We start from the raw sequence: 19,343 nt of genomic DNA, 5'->3' as shown, positions 1-19,343 counted from the left end.
CATGCAACTGTTTAGAGCCACTTTGATTTGGCGCTGCGACTCCAACCTTCAGAGTTTTGACCCTTACCGACACTGTATAGACAGATAAAGGACTGGCACATATGGATGATGACTGGGAACTGGGCAATCTCATTTTGAATGTATAAACAAGAGCAGGAATTGGCCACTCAGCCACTCGAGCCTGCTCTGCTATTTTGTAAAATAATGGGCTGATCTGATCGTAGTCTCAACATCCATCCCCCCCCTCGATAACCTATCACCCCTCATTTACAAAAAATCTATTCACCTCTGCCTTGAAAAGTATTCAAAGACTCTGCTTCCACTGCCTTTTATGCAAGAGACTTGTGACCCTCTGAGAGAAAAAAAAAATCTAATCTCCGGTTTAAATGTGACCCCTTATTTTTAAACAGTCACCCCTAGATCCAGATTCTCCCACAAGAGGAAACATCCTACCAACGTCCACCTTCTCAAGACCCTCCAGGACTTTGTATAGTTCAATCAAGTTGTTTCTTATTCTTCTAAACTCCAATGGATACAAGTCTAGCCTGTCCAACCTTCCTACGTAAGTCAACCCTCTCATCCCAGGCATTGCTCTGGTAACCGTCTCAGAATTGTTTTCAAAGCATTTACAACATTTCTTTAAAAACGTGACCAATACCGCACACAGTTGTCTTACTGGTGCTCTGTCCAGCTGAAGCGTAACCTCTTTAATTTCGTATTTAAATCCCCTCACAATGAATGCTAACGTCCTTGAATTCAGTAGTGTTGAAATCAGAAAATTGGGTGATAAACAATCAGCCCATCCAATTAAGTTTCAATTATTTTGGAAGCCAGATCTACCTGAGTGGTTGGCTAAGACAGATTGTACTGATTATAATAAAATCATTGGTAAATGCAATACAGTTTGCAAGCTTATGCAAACAAAATTTAAGGTTGATAAGTTTTGAGCAACACAAAATCGTGTTTGACATGACAATGTGATGTCGTAAGAACATCTTCTCGTCTATAAAACACCATCTGTGTTGCTCAGCCCAAAGGGGATATATGTCAAATTACACAGTAATAGCTACTTTACAGAGTTATATTGCTGTCACTGAAAGCCACACCTTTAAAAGAAAGAAAGCCTCGTGAATCGGTGTCATGCAGTTGAGATTAAAACATATTGGGAGTGATTCTTCCATCTCGCTACGCTGCTTTATTAGTAAAAAGTCTGACAACAGCCAGTTTTAGTCCAACCGATTTATTTGATAGTAAACTCACAAGCTTTTGAGGGGACTCCCTCTTCGTCAGGTGAATGGAGAGTTCTGGCCTCGGACAGAGCATATAAAGCACAGACAGTTTAGAGATTACTGATTAGAATGCAAATCTTTACACCTAACCTGCTGTTCAAGTCCTAAAGTGGCTGACAATGTGTGTGGAAGGAGCACTGATCACAGGTTAAAGAGATGTGTATTGTCTCCAGACAGTACAGTGAGTGAGGTTTTGCAAACCTCAAAGATTTGCATTCTAATCAGTAATCTCTAAACTGTCTGCGCTTTATATGCTCTGTCCGAGGCCAGAACTCACCATTCACCTGACGAAGAGGGAGTCCCCTCAAAAGCTTGTGAGTTTACTATCAAATAAATCGGTTGGACTAAAACCTGATGCTGTCAGACTTTTTACAGTGTTTACCCCAGTCCGACGCCAGCACATCCACATCATGACTGCTTTATTAGCACAGCGGACCTGGAGACTCGAGCGGCGGCCGATTTGTGCGATTTGCGCTCGGCATCTGGGCTTCCACGAGTCTCAAAGATTTTCGGCGTGACAGAACCACGCTGAAAATCAGCGTAACAGATATTACTATGCATTCACATAACTTAGCATGTTATTAGCGGGTGCACATCTAGAATCTTTGCCCCCCGCTAGCATTCCCCCCCCCACCCCCCCGGCATGATGCCATGCTGGCACGGTTTACAACCGTTGTATAAAAGTCAGGAGTTGGCATGGCAGCATTGAACAGGAGTAAGGAGGTAAGTCTTATGGGGCTGCAGCCCCAGGAGTGTGGGGCTGGGGGGGGGGACTTGGTGGTGGGGGGAGGGGGGGTTGGGTGGGGGGGAGGGGGGGTTGGGTGGGGGGGGGGGGCACAGCCTAGAAACTTTCAACTTGTTTGGGGCACTTCCTGGAGAGTCGGAAATGCTGTCCCCGGCCTCAGAGATGTTCCATGTAGTGTGGGGTGAGATGTTATCCTTTATTGAGTGCTGGTCAGACTGCTGTCTGCAGCGACTGGACTGTTCCACTTTTCTGGGTGAGGTGAAGGACTGGACTGAGTGTTGGGGTTTTAGTGAAGGACGGGTTGTGGAAGTGTACCATGTGCTGCTTGAGGGCTCATCAGTTCAGAGAGTTGGTGCTGCAAGCAGGGGCACTCTGATTAACACGGACGCTCACACTGAATGTACTCTGCACTGAATGGAAACCCATTTGATGATAATTAGGAGCCTGTCCCTGCCCCGTGTATCTGACCTGCAGCATTTGACATGGAAGGGAATGCTGTAGTTGCATTGTTGATAATGGCTCAAGGGAGGGCAATGACCATGCCTGCACACCAACCTGCATGCTGTCCCTGCCTGTCATGCTCATGATGCCAATGGCAGACAACCTAATCAGGTGATGCATGGCACCACAGATGGTGTTGTGTTGCCAGCATCCACAAGTCGGAGAACTTGTATAGATTTGAAATTCCACAAATATAAATTAGCTGTTAGCGGCTAGTAAGGACATTTAGCAAAAGCTATGGAGTTAGTAATTAGTTAAAAATGTAATAGCTCCTCATTTGACAAGGTGTAATATTTTCCAGGGTTTTAGTGAAACTGATGAGTTTCTGTTAGTTTCTCATCACACTATTAGTTCTATTAGTGAAACTAACAGCATAAAAACAGAAGTCCTTGTCAATTCAAAGGATTCTCATTGATTAAACTTGGGTAGGGGTGAGGGGACTGGGGCAGCGTGCACTCTGAAGAAACATTGAATCACATAAGTGGCTTTTCTGTGTGATTCTGCACATGTATAGACTCCCAGATTTGCTGTCAGTTTCAATGAAGTAATGACAGCAAATATTGACAATTTCACCTCCATAAGTTCAAGGCATTGGGATAAAAATGAATCATGTACTTTGGCATATGCTGGTCTCTATAATAAAGGGACTGGATTTTTTGGACAATGAACCATGCAGTGTTAATCCTGCACTCCATCCTGGAATAATAATAACAATTTGCATTTATAGATGACCCTTGGCTCAAAATGCATCTCAAGGCAATTTACTGTAAAGGGGAGGGTGAGGGGGGTGGGGGCGAAAGCTTAAAGTACAAAAAGAATGAACAGTAGCCCTGGTGAGAGAGATAGGGGTGTTCACTGAAGGTTTGGATGGAAAAAAGATAATAGTTGAGGTGGTGTTCTTTTAATTTGAAACTTTTATTTAAGATATGACCATTTTTAGGATGGAAGATGCCTCAAGCAGCAGGAGAGAAGAGACTGATAATGTGTTCTGTGCAATGGTAAATATATCTAGTTCTAACTTGAAAACATCAATTTTGCAAAGAAACGTTTTGTTGGAAAGTGCATTTTATTTTCTTTACAAATCAGCAACATCAAGTAAACTAAGCACATCTTAGATCTTGCGATCAATATAAAAATTCAAAAATCAGCCTCAGAAGCCACAACATCTTGGAACAATGTTATATCTTACTTCTGGGTCCAATATTTTTGTTTGACTTAGGTGTCAGAATGTCCGTGTTCAAACCTGAATTGAACTTGTACTTTAATTTTTTGAGTGTCTGTTAAAGATTGATGGATTTTAACTTTGCACAACCATGGCCTGTTAGATTAAAAAATAAATTAGCTTAATTTATATTGTGCATTATTAATGCCTCGGTGTGTTAGTATTGGTGTGACATAGAACCATTAACGAACTTCATAGATATATCTGATCTGGAAGACTGACAGCTGCATGGATCTGACATCATGGTTGCAATTTGGCGTTCCTGCTTAACCCCGTTTTCTTACCTGGCTTCAAGAAAATTCTGTGCACAATAGGTTGGAAATATGTTAGATTAACTAGATTAGCAATTTTCTGACAATGCTCACAAACTGGCACTCAGTAATCGGATACAGCAAGCGTGGTGGAAATATGTGGTGATGTGAGTGTGCAGTTGCATGAATAGGGTAACAGATGGTGCTTTGGCATGTACCCTTGCATGACTTCCACAGAAAGTAGTTATGGCAGTGCCATCTACAGGAATATCAGGCAGTGCATGGTAGTTTGGTGAGGTGACCCACAAGATGGTAACTTTGAGATATAATAGTGCTGCTGAGCCGACGCACATGGAAAATACATTTTTGTCTATCTCCTCCTATGGTTTGGGATTTAAAAAACAGTTCATCAAACTTCTGTATGACACTGACAAATGGATTTTTGTGACACCTAGTCAAAAGTTAGAATTATTACCATGATGTGTTTTCTTCATCTAAGGCACTGTAATAGAGTTGTGATATTTCTGGCAAATATTGAAGATCTAAAAGCCCTACATTAGATCACAACTTTGAAATTGCGGTACATACATTTGGAGAATAAGAATGAGGTCTGTACTGAAGCAATGGTTCTGAAACAATCCCTTACATAGTTTGGGACAGATGATTTTGGGGCAGTACTGTGGTTAGCACTGATGCCTCAGAGCTCCAGGGATCTGGTTTCAATTCTGGCCTTGGGTGACTTGGAAGTTTGCATGTTCTCCCCGTATCTGCATGGGTTTTCTCCCAGAATCCAAAGTTATGCAGGTTAGGCAGATTGGCCATGCAAATTGCCACTTAGTGTCCAAAAAGGGTAGGTTAGGTGGAATGGCCATGGTAAATGTGTGGGATTGTGGGCTAGGACAGGGAGAGGTCCTGGGTAAGATACTTTGTCAGAGAGTTGGTGCAGACTTGATGGGCCAAATGGCCTCCTTTACAAATTAGGGATTCTTTAAATCTATGATCTAACTCCTTCGTCTTTTTTGTTCTTCAAAGGAAGGTGCATCAATGTGACATGGGTGTGTGATGGAGAAAGTGACTGTGAAGACCACTCCGATGAAGAAAGCTGTGGAGCATTTGGTTGCAAACCCCTAACCTATCCTTGTGCTGGCAATAAATCGATTTGCCTCCTGCCAGAAAAGTTCTGCAATGGGAAAGAGGAATGTCCGGATGGAGCCGATGAGAGTCCACTTTGTGGTAGGCTCTTTGTGTTTGAAATACAGATGTTGTGAAAGAGTGTGGCACTGCGGAGGATGTGAAAAAAAATTACAATATTTTCTTAGGCTTTTGGGAAAGCAAAATATTTTGATGTCAGCTTTGAGCAGCGATGTTGGACATGGCTTGCAAATTGCTTCTCAAGTCAAGCAGCACTTGCGGTGCCTGTGTTGATTAGTAACAGTCGGTAGATCAAAATTAATTGGTAATTGTGTATTGCAAATGTGCATGTATACCTGACACTGAGAGACATATCAACTTAGAGCTTAAAAATCTTCACACTTATAATAGCTCAGAAGTGAAATGTTACCCAAATATGATGTGCTGGCTGGGACTGTGTTCAATTCTAAGGCCTAAATCAAGTCTAGATGAAGGAAATCATAGAAATCATAGAATACTACAGTACAGAAAGAGGCCATTTGGCCCATCAAGTCTGCACCAACCACAATCCCACCCAGGCCCTATCCCTATATCTCTACATATTTGCCCACTAATCCCTCTGACCTATGCATCCCAGGACACTAAGGGGCAATTTAGAATGGCCAATCAACCCAGCCTGCGCATCTTTGGATGGAAGTTTCTCTGAGAGCTTTAACTTCTGAGTTCTAGCGCAGTGTAACTGGGAGGAGTGGTATCCCAAAGACATGCTGGCAAACTCCTGCCATTCCCAGGCAAGGATTGCACAGCAATTGCTTGGAAAGCACAAACTTCCTGAGACTAATTGCCCTCCAGAATGAAAAAAAAACCAGTTTGGACAAATATTCTTATTTTCCTGTTTTGCTGACGTTCCATTTTAGAGTTTACACGATCAGTTCAGACCAGTTTTCTTATTTCTACTTTCACTGTTTTTTTTTCTCCTTCTGTCCTGGCCTGAGTTGAAAGATTGGGCAAGACAGGATTGAAAAAATTGAAAGGTAAGGAAATAAGAGTGGAGAGGCAACCCGACTCTGAATTCCAGTGCGTGGAACTTCAGGCCCTCTGTCTTTGAGACCGTTTAATGATTTTACAGGAAATGAGAATGGGTAATCTCATTTCTATCCCCCGTTGACATGATTGAGCAATGTAAAGTTTACCTAATTAGGCAACCTCATTCAGACAGTACACAAGCCTAAAAATCAGAAAGTTTAAGTTAAAGTTTTAACTTTTATTGATTAGTGTCACAAGTAGGCTTATGTTAACAATGCAATGAAGTTATTATGAAAATCCACTAGCTGCCACACTCCAGTGCCTGTTCGGGTACACTGAGGGAGAATTTAGCATGGCCAGCGCACCTAACCTGTACATCTTTCGGACCTGCTGGTGGTAGGTGGAAGGCTCCTTTAAGCGTTAGGCAACATTGTGGCTGGAATGAATGAAGCTTTACACAACATTGTACTTATCATCATGTAAGTGGAGGGAAAAGCTAATTTTGTGATTCAAATGTGAACGCTTTGTCAGAAGTGGACAATGTCACACAAGAACAGCATTTAAAAAGAAACCCCTTGTCCTTTGCCAACAGACACACAAACGGTCTCTGTGTCAAAAATAAATTTGGAAGTCTATGATGAGAAGACTAAATAAAGTAAAGTAAGCATTGGGCAAGGTCGGATTCTCTGATGTTGTTAACAGAATAGAGAATTTAAAAGATAAGGATACAAAGGGTTATCAATTCTGGGAACTAATTTCAAAGCAAAACTTAAAAATATGCAAATACAACACATGAGCTAGCTTTGTATATGTACTTCCATGGGCTGGAAACCAGAGTTGGAATGTCATTCCACTCCTATTGCCTTACCTTCAAATTCTTTCGACCCTCTCTCACCCAAACTATCAACTTGCGCTAGGCCAGAAGGAAAAGTAATGAACTGGATTTAATGTTCCTACTGTAGTCCCACTTACAAGCTGAGGAACCGGTGAAAATTCCATGTAGCTTCCATGAGGGGAGGGATGCAGCGGGCAACAAAATTCAATGCTTGGTGGCCAATGTCTAACATTCCCCAGGATTTAGGCCCCAGCAGCAGAAATGAAGCCTGCAGTGAGCTGCTGGCCAACTAGAGACCAGCATATCTCCATTGCCACTCCATTGGGAGTGTTGGTTGCTGCCTGGAACACTCTGGGAGCTTCAGCAGTGCTCATCATTTTTGGATCCTGGACATGTTTGAGTAAGAGCAGGATAGGGGAACCACAGGGTATCACTGGAGGGTCCGGGTCGGGCGAGGGGTGTTGGAGGCAAGGGCAAGGGGCTGGTTATTCAGTCACCTGCCTCCTTTCTGATGCCAGACATTGAGGCAGGAATTTTACCTCCTCACCCATCTCCATTTCCGTGGCAGACACGGCTCACAGAATGGAAACCTCTGTTGGCTTCTGGCAGGATTTTACAATCTCGCCCGAGTGAGGTCATAAAATCACACCCTGAGTTCCTGTCAACAATTCCCCTTGCCCAGTGTGCCACAGCCAAATGCAACAGGGTTTGCAGGACAGACCTCAGTAGGTAGAGGAAAGACATGTGAATGCTATTTAATCCCTGAGCCATCAGTGAATTCCAGAGAACTCAAAGCTAGATGCTGTTAGTTAACTGGTTAATCAGCCTAATTGACATCCTGCCATGAATGGTCAAGCTTCTTGCATCGGCCACTTCCCACTTCTGTCTTCAACATGTGAGGTTTTCCTGTCACCGGGACTCGAACACGTGGCCCATGTTTCCCACTGTGACGGGCTGGATTAAATTCCGACTCTATTTTCTTCTTCTCAAGCACTGATTGCAAAGAAAAAGCATTTAATGCAGCAACCTGTTATAATTTGAAATGTATTGCCTGAGAATAAATTGGAAATGGATTCAAAAAAAAACCCTCAAAAAGAATAGTACAATTGCTTGAGAGAGGAACATTTTCACAACTCTGGTGAAAGAGAAGAGCTGTGGGATGGATTTGATAGCTGTTCCGAAGATCCAGCACAAGCGCAATGGGCCGAATGTCCTCCTTGAGTGCCATGCCATTCAATGCTTTTATGAACGTCTTTTGCATTCCAACAACCAGATTTAAATGCCACAGGCCATTTTTTTAAAAGCTGTAGTTGGCCTTAAAGGACAAAAATCATATCAATGTATGAGTGTTTCTGGTGCAAGTCATGCTGGAGGAGTGCACTGGTCGGATATTGCATCTGAAGATAGAGGGTGGGATTCTCTGATCTCATTAGTCCCACCACCCACTACCAGTGAGAATGGAGAATTTAGCATTCAGCAAAAACTCCATTCGCTGCAGTGGCACCGGAGAATCCCAGTTACAGGTGAGGTTGGACATTTCTGACTTTAGAGTCGGAATTTGGACTTCGGAGGTCGCTGACTTTGACCACTAGTTTGAGATCATTGAACATTTTGCAGCACAACAATCACCCCCTCGCAGTTTAACTCCTGGTATTACCAAGACATTCTCTGACCTCGCTACCTTTGTAAAACTTGTCCCCTGAGCCCCCTATCCCCTTGTGGATATATTACATCTCTCATTCTTTCCAGCCCCTGCTTGAGGCCACCAGTGTGGCATTGCAAAATCTTGGAGCTCACTCTCTACTGCGCTATACCATTATTGAAATCACTTTAAAAATGATTTAGTACCTGTTTTAGCCATAGTGAACATCCATCTTAAGAAATGCAGAATGTCTTTATAGTGCACACTAACTTGAACTCATACTAGTCTCTCATGATCCTGTGCTCATTGCTCAAGTGTGAAGCCAGTTAACAGCAGAATTAATACTGCCTGCATGCCACAGTAATTTAAATTAGCAGATAACATGAACTCTGCATGCCGCTAACAACAGGCACAGGGTAATATCACATTAAGATGCCCGTGCCCATTTTTGGGCCCTGTCCAATTTTTCCTCTGAATTGTTTTCCTACATCAACAATCCTATAATCGAAATGCCAATTTCTCTGGCTTCCTCTTTGATGAAAAGATGGATGATGTTCACTACGAAGTCCAAAACTAGAAATCTGTCCTGTTTTTGTCTCATTGCAAAATAGAGACGTACCTAGATCTTTGCAATCTGTCAGCTTCAGCAAGCACAGGCAGAAGTAATAAATCTAATTATGTGCCCAGCCAGTAGACCTTATCTGAGCATAAAAGTACTTTGACGTGTAACTCTTTGGTTCCGGTTGTCTTTAATTAAGCACCTTCTCTGTGTGATTGTAGAAAATTATGTCATCTTTAAAAGGTATTTGATAAAATTCCAAATGGTGTTACTCATAAATCAATTGGCTGCTTTTGTTCACAGATGAGTGCTTTCTGAATAATGGAGGATGCAGTCACCACTGCACTTTTGTAACCGGGGAAGGCATCATTTGCTCTTGTCCTACAGGAATGCACCTAAGTTCAGACAAGAAAACCTGTGTTGTTCTCGATTACTGTAGGAAACACCTCAGGTGCAGCCAAGTGTGTGAACAACACAAGAAGACAATTAAGTGCTCATGTTATGAGGGCTGGCTGCTCGCACCCGATGGTGATAGCTGCATTAGTTTAGGTAGGTCATTGTCATCCTTAATTGCATTATCTTTCTCTTTCAGCCTTTATTTGAATTGACGTAGTCATCTCAGATGTATATTTTTCTGACAGATCCTTTTGAACCATACATAATTTTTTCCATTCGGCATGAGATTCGAAGACTGGATCTTCGCAAGCAAGACTACAATTTATTAGTCCCTGGTTTGAGAAACACAATAGCAATTGATTTCCATTTCAACCGGAGTTCCCTCTATTGGACTGATGTTGTGGAAGATAAAATTTACAAAGGAAAGCTCTCAGAAGTTGGAGGTATGTTTTTGGAACGAACATTTTTCCCAAATGTTACAGTTTTAGAGTTGTACATTTGACACCTTTGGGCACTGTGCTCTATCCAATCTAAATATGTTGCAAGGTTTTCCTGCAAATGCTCGTTTTAATGAAATAAAACATTCATTCCTCAGGATGCTTTAGTGATGGGCAAGAAATAGTGACCAGAGGACTACTTATTTTAAAATAGAAATGTGGCCCCTATCACCGTGTTTGCCTTTGCAAAAACTGCCCATATCTTGGACTCATAAAATTTACAAAGAGGAGTTAGCCCATCTCAGTTTACTTTGTTTCATTTGACTTCACATTGGAGCAGATTTTGGATCCACATAGTTTATCAATGCATGAATAAAAATGCTTGTTCATTATAATGTAGAATTGGCATATCAGGAGACTAAGGGTGGGATTATCCAGCCCCTCCTCCTCGCGGGATCTTCTGGTTCTGTCGGAGGCGACTCCAACAGTGGGTTCTCTGGCAGCATAGATGGCGAACCATGCAAAATGCAGGCGATGTAGGTGGGACCAAAAGATTCCACTGACAGCCAAAGGTGAGTTTCCTCTGATGATGTAGACATGCCCTGGTGGGCAGGTGGAGGGGTGGAATCCAAAGAATATGACCAAATACAAGAGAAAAATACTGTTGATGGTAAAGGCCTGAAAATAAAGCAGAAAATGTTGCAAATACTCAACAGACCAGGTGGAATCAGTGGAGAGAGTTAATTAGCAATCTCATATTCAATGATCCATTGGGAAACAGTGATCATAATAAAATTAAATCTCATATTAAAGTTTAGTAATGACATACTCCACTCACAAGCAAGAATCTTGATCAAAGCCAATTACGTTGGTTTGAACGGAAGTCTGGCTGAAGTTGATTTGGACAAAGGATTAAAACAGTAAATAAAACAGTTAGAAATGTTTTTAAAAATTCAAAATGTCCAAACAAAAGTAAAACACAGCCAAAAAGTTCATGGCTTGCCAAGCATTTAATTATAGTGTTAGATTGAAAGAAGGAGTGTACACTGGTGCAAAAAAGAGTAAAGCTGAGTTCAGGAATGTTTTAGAAACATGCAAAGGGTCAACAAAAGTTGAAACAAAAAGAGGAAAAAGAATTTGAGAGTGAACTGGCCAGAAATAAAAAGCTTGCAAGAACTTTTACAATAATATAAGAAGGGAAGTAGCTGAACTTAAATGTTAGACAGGTAAAAATAATCATGGAGAACAAGGAAATGGCAAATTTTTGACCCAATATTTTGTATCTGTCTTCACAGAAGACATAAGTTACGTAGGAGAAAGAGAGGACTAATCAAGGGTTAATAAGTGAGAAAATTAAAATAATTCATAGCAGGAGGGATAAACTTTAAAACCTAAAATCTGATCTGTCACCAGGAACTGATGACCTAGCTGCTGGGATTCTAAAACGGATAGCTGCAGAGGCAGTAGGTGGCCTGGCAATGATTTTCCATAATCTCCGAGAGTCTAGAAAACCTCCAGTGGATTCAAAAGTAGAAAATGTTATGCTGATGGTGAAGGAAGAAGGGGGAGAGAAGACACTAAACCTCATGCCTGTTAGGCTGCCATCAGTCATTGGGAAAATGCTGGAATCCATTATTAATGAAGGCTTAACAGTGCATGGACCTGAAATGTTAACTGTTTATCTCTCCACAGATGCTACCTGAGCTGTTGAGTATTTCCAGCACTTTCTACTGTTTTTATTTAAAGGACCAAAGCATTGGGGGTAAGGAGGGCAATTATTTGATTTTTAATCTAAAGGCAAGAGATTTCAAATCCAAGTTTTAGATTGACTTTTGAGGGGAAAGTATAAATGTGTTCGAGAAATATTAGCAAGTTTAACTGGAGTAAAAAGAAATATAATGATGCTGACTGGAATTGAAATGCAACAAAATGGTTTTGAAGAACTTAGTGGCCCCTTGTTAGATTGCACCAATTCTTCTTTCTAACTTAAGATGTTGGTTCAAGATGAGAATGGAAATGCCGACCAGTACTGCCTAAAATCACAAATGTTGAACACAAACTTTCTCCTCAATGCCAACCAGTACTGCCTAAAATCACAAATGTTGAACACACTTTCTCCTCAGTGATACCGACTGCTGAGTTACTGTGTGGTGACATTTCTTGAAATTATGGTTGAAATGTCACTCAGCCTAAGTGTTCCAGTCCCACCCGCCATAGGAATCATTGAGGGCAGACAGATAATTTGATGGGCAAACAAAAGGTCCTTTAACTTCAGGCAGGAATGTCTGGTTGGGTGAAATCAGAAAATTCCCAAGCTCAAAGTCTTTAATGCCAAAATAAGAGTTCACACTCACCAACCCAACAGGATAATGGATTGATAAAGATTGAAATGGTGCAAATCATTTTGAAAGATCAACCACATATGTTCAGATTTCCGATGGCTGCATCTTGGCACAGTCTAAGAAATAAGCTAGCCACATTTCTTAGGTTCACAAGTATTGCAAATCAGAAACATTTACTGGGCAACACTGATGTTATATAACTTGGTAAAGCCCTTTTGGCTTCACAGATGTAACCAATAAATTTAGATCCAGATACAATATCGGACGGGATTTTATGGCCTTGTTCAGGCCAGACTAGAAATTCCCGCTCGAGATCAATGGAGATTCCTGTTGCCGAGCCTTCGCCCGCTCCTATCCCATCATGGACGAGGTGGTAGAGTTCCGGCCATTAAGTTTCCTCGCTGCGATCATCATTTTATGCAGCATTTTAATTTTACAGAATATATTATGTACCATCAGCAAATCAAAATCCAGTTGGGATTCTGCCTTTCATAAGATTGGTTCTTCCATGTCCTGATCACATTTCTCCACTAAAAGGTACCTTTTCCCCCAATTTTGCTCTCTTTTTCTTGCATAATTTCCAATGGATGCACAGGTATGAACAAATCAAATTGGTTAAGTAATATATTAAAACTGTGAAGTAGTGTGCTATTTTACCTGACTGGCAAAGGAGAGGCTTGAGGTGGTTTGCCTCTTAACCTTGGCTCTGTGTTAATGCATCAATTCCATTAAACTTCCCTGCAGGCATATATGTTGTGATTTGGCGTCATCCATGTAACAAATAATGGACCAATGGGAGATGGCATCCGGTGCCAAAAAACACTATGTTATGTGCATTATCAACAAAAAGGATTGGTCAACAGATCACTTTATGTTCTGTAATCAAATTCCCTAACAGGTAGAGCCTGAGGGCGCATCTTAAAAAAAAGTCTTGAATGGGGATTCCATGTCCTGCAGATAATGTCCAAAGCAAACAGGTGTTCTTGGATTTCTGAGGAGGAATTTTTGGGATTTTAACAAAAATATTAGTTACAGTTTACCAAACCTTTTTTCATCCAATTTTGTAGCATACAAGTAGCACGTGGGATCCTCATATGGTCAGAGTTAGAAATATGATTGAAATGACCCAGGGACATGCTCCATAATCAGTATGGGAAATAAACTAGTATCTCATCGTTCATCTAAGATTTGAAATGACAATCACTTAGAGTGTGAAAAATAGAGTGTCAATATTCTACAAAATATGGAACAGACCAGTAAGAATGTTCAGAAACAAGTACCTGGTGCCTCCGGCAATGACAAAACATGAGATAGCCATCTACCACAAACTTCAAAGATTGTCTGTTTCCAGCACAGTGTGTCAACAATCTTCCTTGCCAAGGATAATCCTACAAGCTGCCAAAGGAATTGGTCACATCCTCATCATTTCAACACCCAGGTTTAGATTATTTGAAAGTTTTCATTATGAAGGCTGTGATCTCATGCCCAGTTAAGCTAGCTTTACCCAGATAAATGTTGGTGGAGTATGGTCACTGGTCTGTAATGCCTACTCAACTCAGGCAGAAGCAGAATGAAATGAGTTAGAAACATCAATCTGGTGCCCTTAAGTGCATCAAAATGCTGAGCTACCTTTCTAAAGGTGTTTGAGTGAGATTTATTTTCCTTTCTTTGAAGTCTTAATGTTTTTCCAAGCGGAGTAAAGCAGCTGCACTAAGTATTGCTTCACATCTTCGAAGTGCCAAAATGAAAACAGAAGGGTCAGTCATTTATCAAGCCACAGTTTATTTTCCCATTCATTGTGGGTTGGTTGGATAGCACTTGGCTGCATGGGTAACTGAACACTTCGGAATCCAACAAGTATATGCAACATCAAACAGTTTACCCGTGCAAAGTTGTGTAATGTACATACGATCCAGCTTATTGGGTTATTTTTCCAAATGAATTTGTACAAAGTGAACATGATTATGCCAATTATTACCAGAGAAGACATTAAATATAGCGAACCTTGATGTTTATAGGAATGACGTGGTTGTTTTTTCAGCTGTAAGCAGTGTGGAAGTTATTGTACAGCATGGTCTAGACACTCCCGAAGGGCTAGCTGTGGACTGGATTGCGGGAAACATCTATTGGATAGACAGCAAAATGGAACAGATTGAAGTAGCAAAACTGGATGGCGACATGAGGACGACCTTAATCGCAGGTTCTATGGTGTATCCACGGGCCATAGCTTTGGATCCTCGATATGGGTTAGTTTGCAAAATTTTATTTTCTGGAAGACTGAAAATAAAGTGTTTTACTGTGTCATTTTTACTTTTCATGTTGAAACACAGGAAACCAAGGGATGTTACTATAATAGAAGTTTTAACCTTTCAGTTAATAAGACAGAAAACATAGCTGACATGTTGATGAGTCCTGGAGAATAAATTAATAGATATAAATTGTTTACAAGATATAATGTGATTAGAATGAAAATGGGACAGAAAGGCAAACCAATGTGGAAATACAGACGTGTAAGTCACTAAACATGGTGAGACAAATTAGTAAAATCGCTGTTACAAAGATGAACTGGCTCCTCTCTTTATCCGATTCCTGGGTTGGTTATAACAGAACTTGAATTTAAAAGTGAGGTGATTATGCTAATTCAATATATCCACTAAATTGCTGGTAGCTCAGTCTAAGAAATAAGCTAGCCACATTTCTTAGGTTCACAAGTATAGAGTTAGTTATATTGCTAAAACTCACTCAGGTAATGATGCAGAAATTATTAGAACATAGGACAGTATAGCACAGGAACAGGCTCTTCAGCCCATGATGCTGTGCCAAGCATGATGCCGAATTAAACTAATCTCTTTTACGTGCCCTTGGTCCATGTCCCTCTATTCTTTACATGTTCATGTGTTTATCTAAAAGCCCCTTAAAGACCCCTATTGTATCTGTCTTCACTACCACTCCTGGCAGCATGTTCCAGAGACCTACCACTCTCCATGTAAAACCTTTGCCCGATACATTTCCTTTGAATTTTCCCTCTCTCACCTTAAGTGCATGTCCCCTAGTATTAGGCATTATAACTATGGGGAAAAAGATTCTGACTGTCAACCTTATCTTATGCCTCTCATAATTTTATCAACACCTATCAGGTCGCCCTCTCAGCCTCTGCCGCTCCAGAGAAAATAACCCTAGTTTGTCAAGCCTCTCCTTACAGTTCATACCCTCTAATCCAGGCAGCATCTTGGCATTAGCAAAAAGTTTAACATCTATAAATGCAGAAAAGAAGCACACAACCAACCCAAGCAGGAGAAAACAGATCCAAAGCTCTGCATAGTATCAGACCTTAAAGCTTGGCCAAATAACGAATAAAGTCAGGAAGACAACCATTCGTGGATTGTCCAGATACTTGTTTATACGTAAAGGATCATGTTCAACAGTGGTTGCTAGTACTTGGATTTCTCACTCAAGCAGTTGGCCTGCAGTTGTAGTTGATTGATTTACTTTTTTTCTCTTGGAGACAAGTGAGGTGGGATTTTCCAGCTGGGCTCACCTTAAAGTCAGAAAGTCCTGCCAGAGATCAATGTCGCTTTGCATGGCCCGTGTCTCGTGCATTTCAATTCCCATGGTGGGTGGGTTGAGAAAATTCAACCCAGTGGTATTGATTTGGAATCCTCCCTTCAGAATTCTTGGTTGTAGCAATGAGGTCTTCAGATGGATTTTCAAATCACCTACAGCTCATCTTTGATGAGAGACAGATTTGAGAGAGAAAAGAAAGATGGTAAAGCTGTTGCCCTGTGGCTATCTCTCGGACTCTTAGTTCAAATCTAACATCTATCGCACCAATACTGGGTCACATGACCTCTCTCCAGTTTCAATCTGAGTTTACCTAGGCCGCTGTTTGGGAGATTGTATATAACATGGTCAGGGTTAGCTCTGTTATTATTGCATTTGTTGGCTCACAATTATAAGGGGAATGGGCCATCACAATTGGGTGATAACCTTGTTTTAAAATGAGCAGGCAGTCTGTTCTGTCAGGTTGCTGCCTGCATGACAAAGTTTTAAATTATTCCCTGTGCTAACCATGAAATTTGTCTAGATGACCTGCATTTATGTATTTCCAGCTGTAAGCAGTGTGGAAGTTGCATGATTAGGTAGCTCATTAATTGGATCATAAGATATTTTCTGTAAGAATGCATTGCTGCACTTTCTAAAATTAATGCCTTTGGTTGAATTTCTGCACTGATCAAGGTGAAGGGTGTCAATACTGAGGAACAGAACACTTCTGCTGAAATCCACTCTCCTGAATTGATTTCATTTGTATGTTGGGTCGGCACAAGTTGAACTTAGCAATAGGGCTTCAAACGGCTTAACAACCAGTTTGTTTGTCAAAGAAAAAGATTACTCATGAACTAATGAAGAGTCATACAGCCAAGCGAACCTTTTAATTCATTCATCAATGATCTGTACAGGATGGCAGAAGGATGTAAGTATAGTGATTTAAAATGAGAACTCACCAGAGACAGAATAATGGTCCGAGTAGTGGATGATGCATACTCTGGCTTCCTGCAAGTAAAGGAAGGTCTAACCTGGAAAAGGCAATCCAGATTGTGCACAGAATTATGATGGAACATAGATAGGGGCAGCCTGATGGCACAGTGAACTACTGCCTTACTGTGCTAGGGATCTGGGGTTTGATTCCCGGTTTGGGTGTCTGTCTGTGCATTGTCTACATATTCTCCCCAGTCTGCGTGGATTTCTTCTGGGTGTTCCGGTTTCCTCCCACAGTCTAAAAGATGTGCTGGTTAGATGCATTGGCCATGCTAAGTTCTCCCTCAGTGTACCCGAACAGGCGCTGGAGTGTGGTGACTGGGGGATTTTCACAGTAACCTCATTGCAGCGCTAACGTAAGCAGACTATGACACTAATAAATAAACTGGGGTAGGTAGATAGGAGGAAACTTTCCTCTTGAGTAGAGGGGTCAATAACCAGGGGGCATAGATTTAAGATAAAGCACAGGAGATTTAGAGGGGATTTGAGGAAAAACCTTTTCACCTGGAGGATGGTGGGAACTTGGTGCTTATTGCCTGAACGGGTGGCAGAAGTGGGAAACCCCACAACATTTGAGAAGCATTTAGATGAGCATTTGAATGTCACAGCATGCAAGGTTATGGCCCAAATGCTGGAAAAAGGGATTAGAACACATAGGTGTTTGATGGCTGGTGCAAACACTATGGGCCTCTTTCTGTGCTGTAAAACACTATGGCCAGAATGTTACCACTGTTCATGCCAGAGGGACTTTCCCATCCTGCCACAGTGAACAGCGATTTGGCTGGGCACCAAACTCCGACTTTGCCACAGTGGGAGCGTGGCATGAGCAGCCGGTAAGATCACACCCTCTAACAGTTGGAACTCTGTGAGAAGCACAGGGCCATATTATGGGGGTGGAATAAATCATGATGCAGAGGCCAATTCCCAATACAGACTAGTTAAGCAACAGAATGCTCCAGGCCAGGGAAACCAACACTCAAACTGGCCAGCAGATCAATGATGCCAACGCTGTGGAGCAAAGAGCCCCCACAAGTGAGATCAACGTGCTGAAATTTCAGCTCAATGCAACAAGAGTGGATTCTTTTGCAAACTGTGCAGGGCAATATCTCTGGAATGCACAGAAGGCCTCAAGATTATCCACAAGTCAAGACCGCAAGCCAAAAGACACGTAGACTTATTTCTTGGTTGAGGTCAAAGATCTTGGTTTCTCATTTTGGAATTTGGACATTTCAGTCACTGGCCATTCAGCACATTTTTAATTAGACACAGGAGTTAGCATTACAGTGCTGTCAAACAAAGAATCATGGCTAAGAGTTACCAGGCTCTGAACAACAGGCACGTCATTCGATGGGCCCGGATTCTGAGTTCCAGTGATTGGTATGAGACTGAAACCACTAAACTATGGCAACAAACAGATCTTTGAGCTGAAGTATTTCTGAGCCGGGTGGCCTGCACAGCCTTGGATCTATGGAAAATGGTGTTCAAGACAGGCACCAGGTTAACCAAGCAGAACTGCAAGTTTCTCGCACTCAAAAGAAAAAAAAGTCTCCAGACTGGGGCTTTAGTCCTGAACTGTATTCTGCATTTGCAGAGCAGTTTTGTCCATTCTCATTACAGGCACTGGGAAACCTGTACTGGTCAGATCAGGCCAGCCGACTGCCCAGGTGGGAACCATGATGCCTCTATGGTGGAGGATGTGAAAGAAAGCAATCAGCAGTCCGTTGAGCCTCAGCCTCCGGCTCTGTTGCTGGTAAAGCGGGTTAACACTGCAATCATTGAGGATGCACTACAAATCCCAGCTAGTGCGCCAAAGCCTAAAGACTTGCTGGAACCAGACAGCAGTGGGTCATTTCCAACAGCAAGACGCAGAGGTGGGCATATCACTGAACCTCAATCTACAGACAGGAGCACTCCTCCTCAGCCAGAGGCAACACCAAGATGACCCATATAATGACGGAAATGACAAGCAAGTTAGAGTAACAACAACAGTGGTGTAAACAAGATGTGGAAGGGTTATAAAGCTTCCAGTCAACCTGAACCTTTGAATTCAATGTGGTTTTCAAGGTTTGGTGCAGATTCTTGTATATATCCAGCAGCTGCGCTCCCTTAATGGCTCGCTGCCTCTTCCCTTCTCACCTCCCTCTGACAATTAAATGCTCAATGAGATCACCTTTAATGTGATCCCAGTGCCTTGTGTTATGTTACATAAAAATGCACAATGAGTTTCTGGTTCCAAGTTTTCATAATGTCTTCATGAGTTCTCTCAGCTGAGTCTTCATCTGCATGTTGGCGTTATAATAAGTTTGAGGTTGCCCCCTGAAAGGGGTCCATTTCATTTTTAAATGGCATCATTGACCCCACTTGGAGTACTGTGTGCAGTTCTGGTCGTCTCACTACAGGAAGGATGTGGAAGCTATTGAGATGGTGCAGA

General features: G+C 41.8%; 1 protein-coding gene across 1 annotated transcript in view; it reads left to right on the top strand.

Moving 5' to 3' along the window:
• The window catches only part of LOC145350212 (low-density lipoprotein receptor-related protein 1-like), a 1,564,930-nt gene that overhangs the window by 974,485 nt on the left and 571,102 nt on the right, over window positions 1-19,343 (top strand). Inside the window, exons 22-25 of the mRNA XM_080199274.1 lie at window positions 5,041-5,241; window positions 9,505-9,750; window positions 9,843-10,040; window positions 14,418-14,622. Of these exons, the coding sequence (XP_080055400.1) occupies window positions 5,041-5,241; window positions 9,505-9,750; window positions 9,843-10,040; window positions 14,418-14,622 (850 nt within the window). The remainder of the gene's footprint in view (window positions 1-5,040; window positions 5,242-9,504; window positions 9,751-9,842; window positions 10,041-14,417; window positions 14,623-19,343) is intronic.

This window comes from Carcharhinus amblyrhynchos, chromosome 11 (assembly GCF_965287045.1).
Source record: "Carcharhinus amblyrhynchos chromosome 11, sCarAmb.v2.hapA, whole genome shotgun sequence".
NCBI lineage: Eukaryota > Metazoa > Chordata > Chondrichthyes > Carcharhiniformes > Carcharhinidae > Carcharhinus > Carcharhinus amblyrhynchos.
This window is presented reverse-complemented; position numbering and strand designations above follow the sequence as displayed.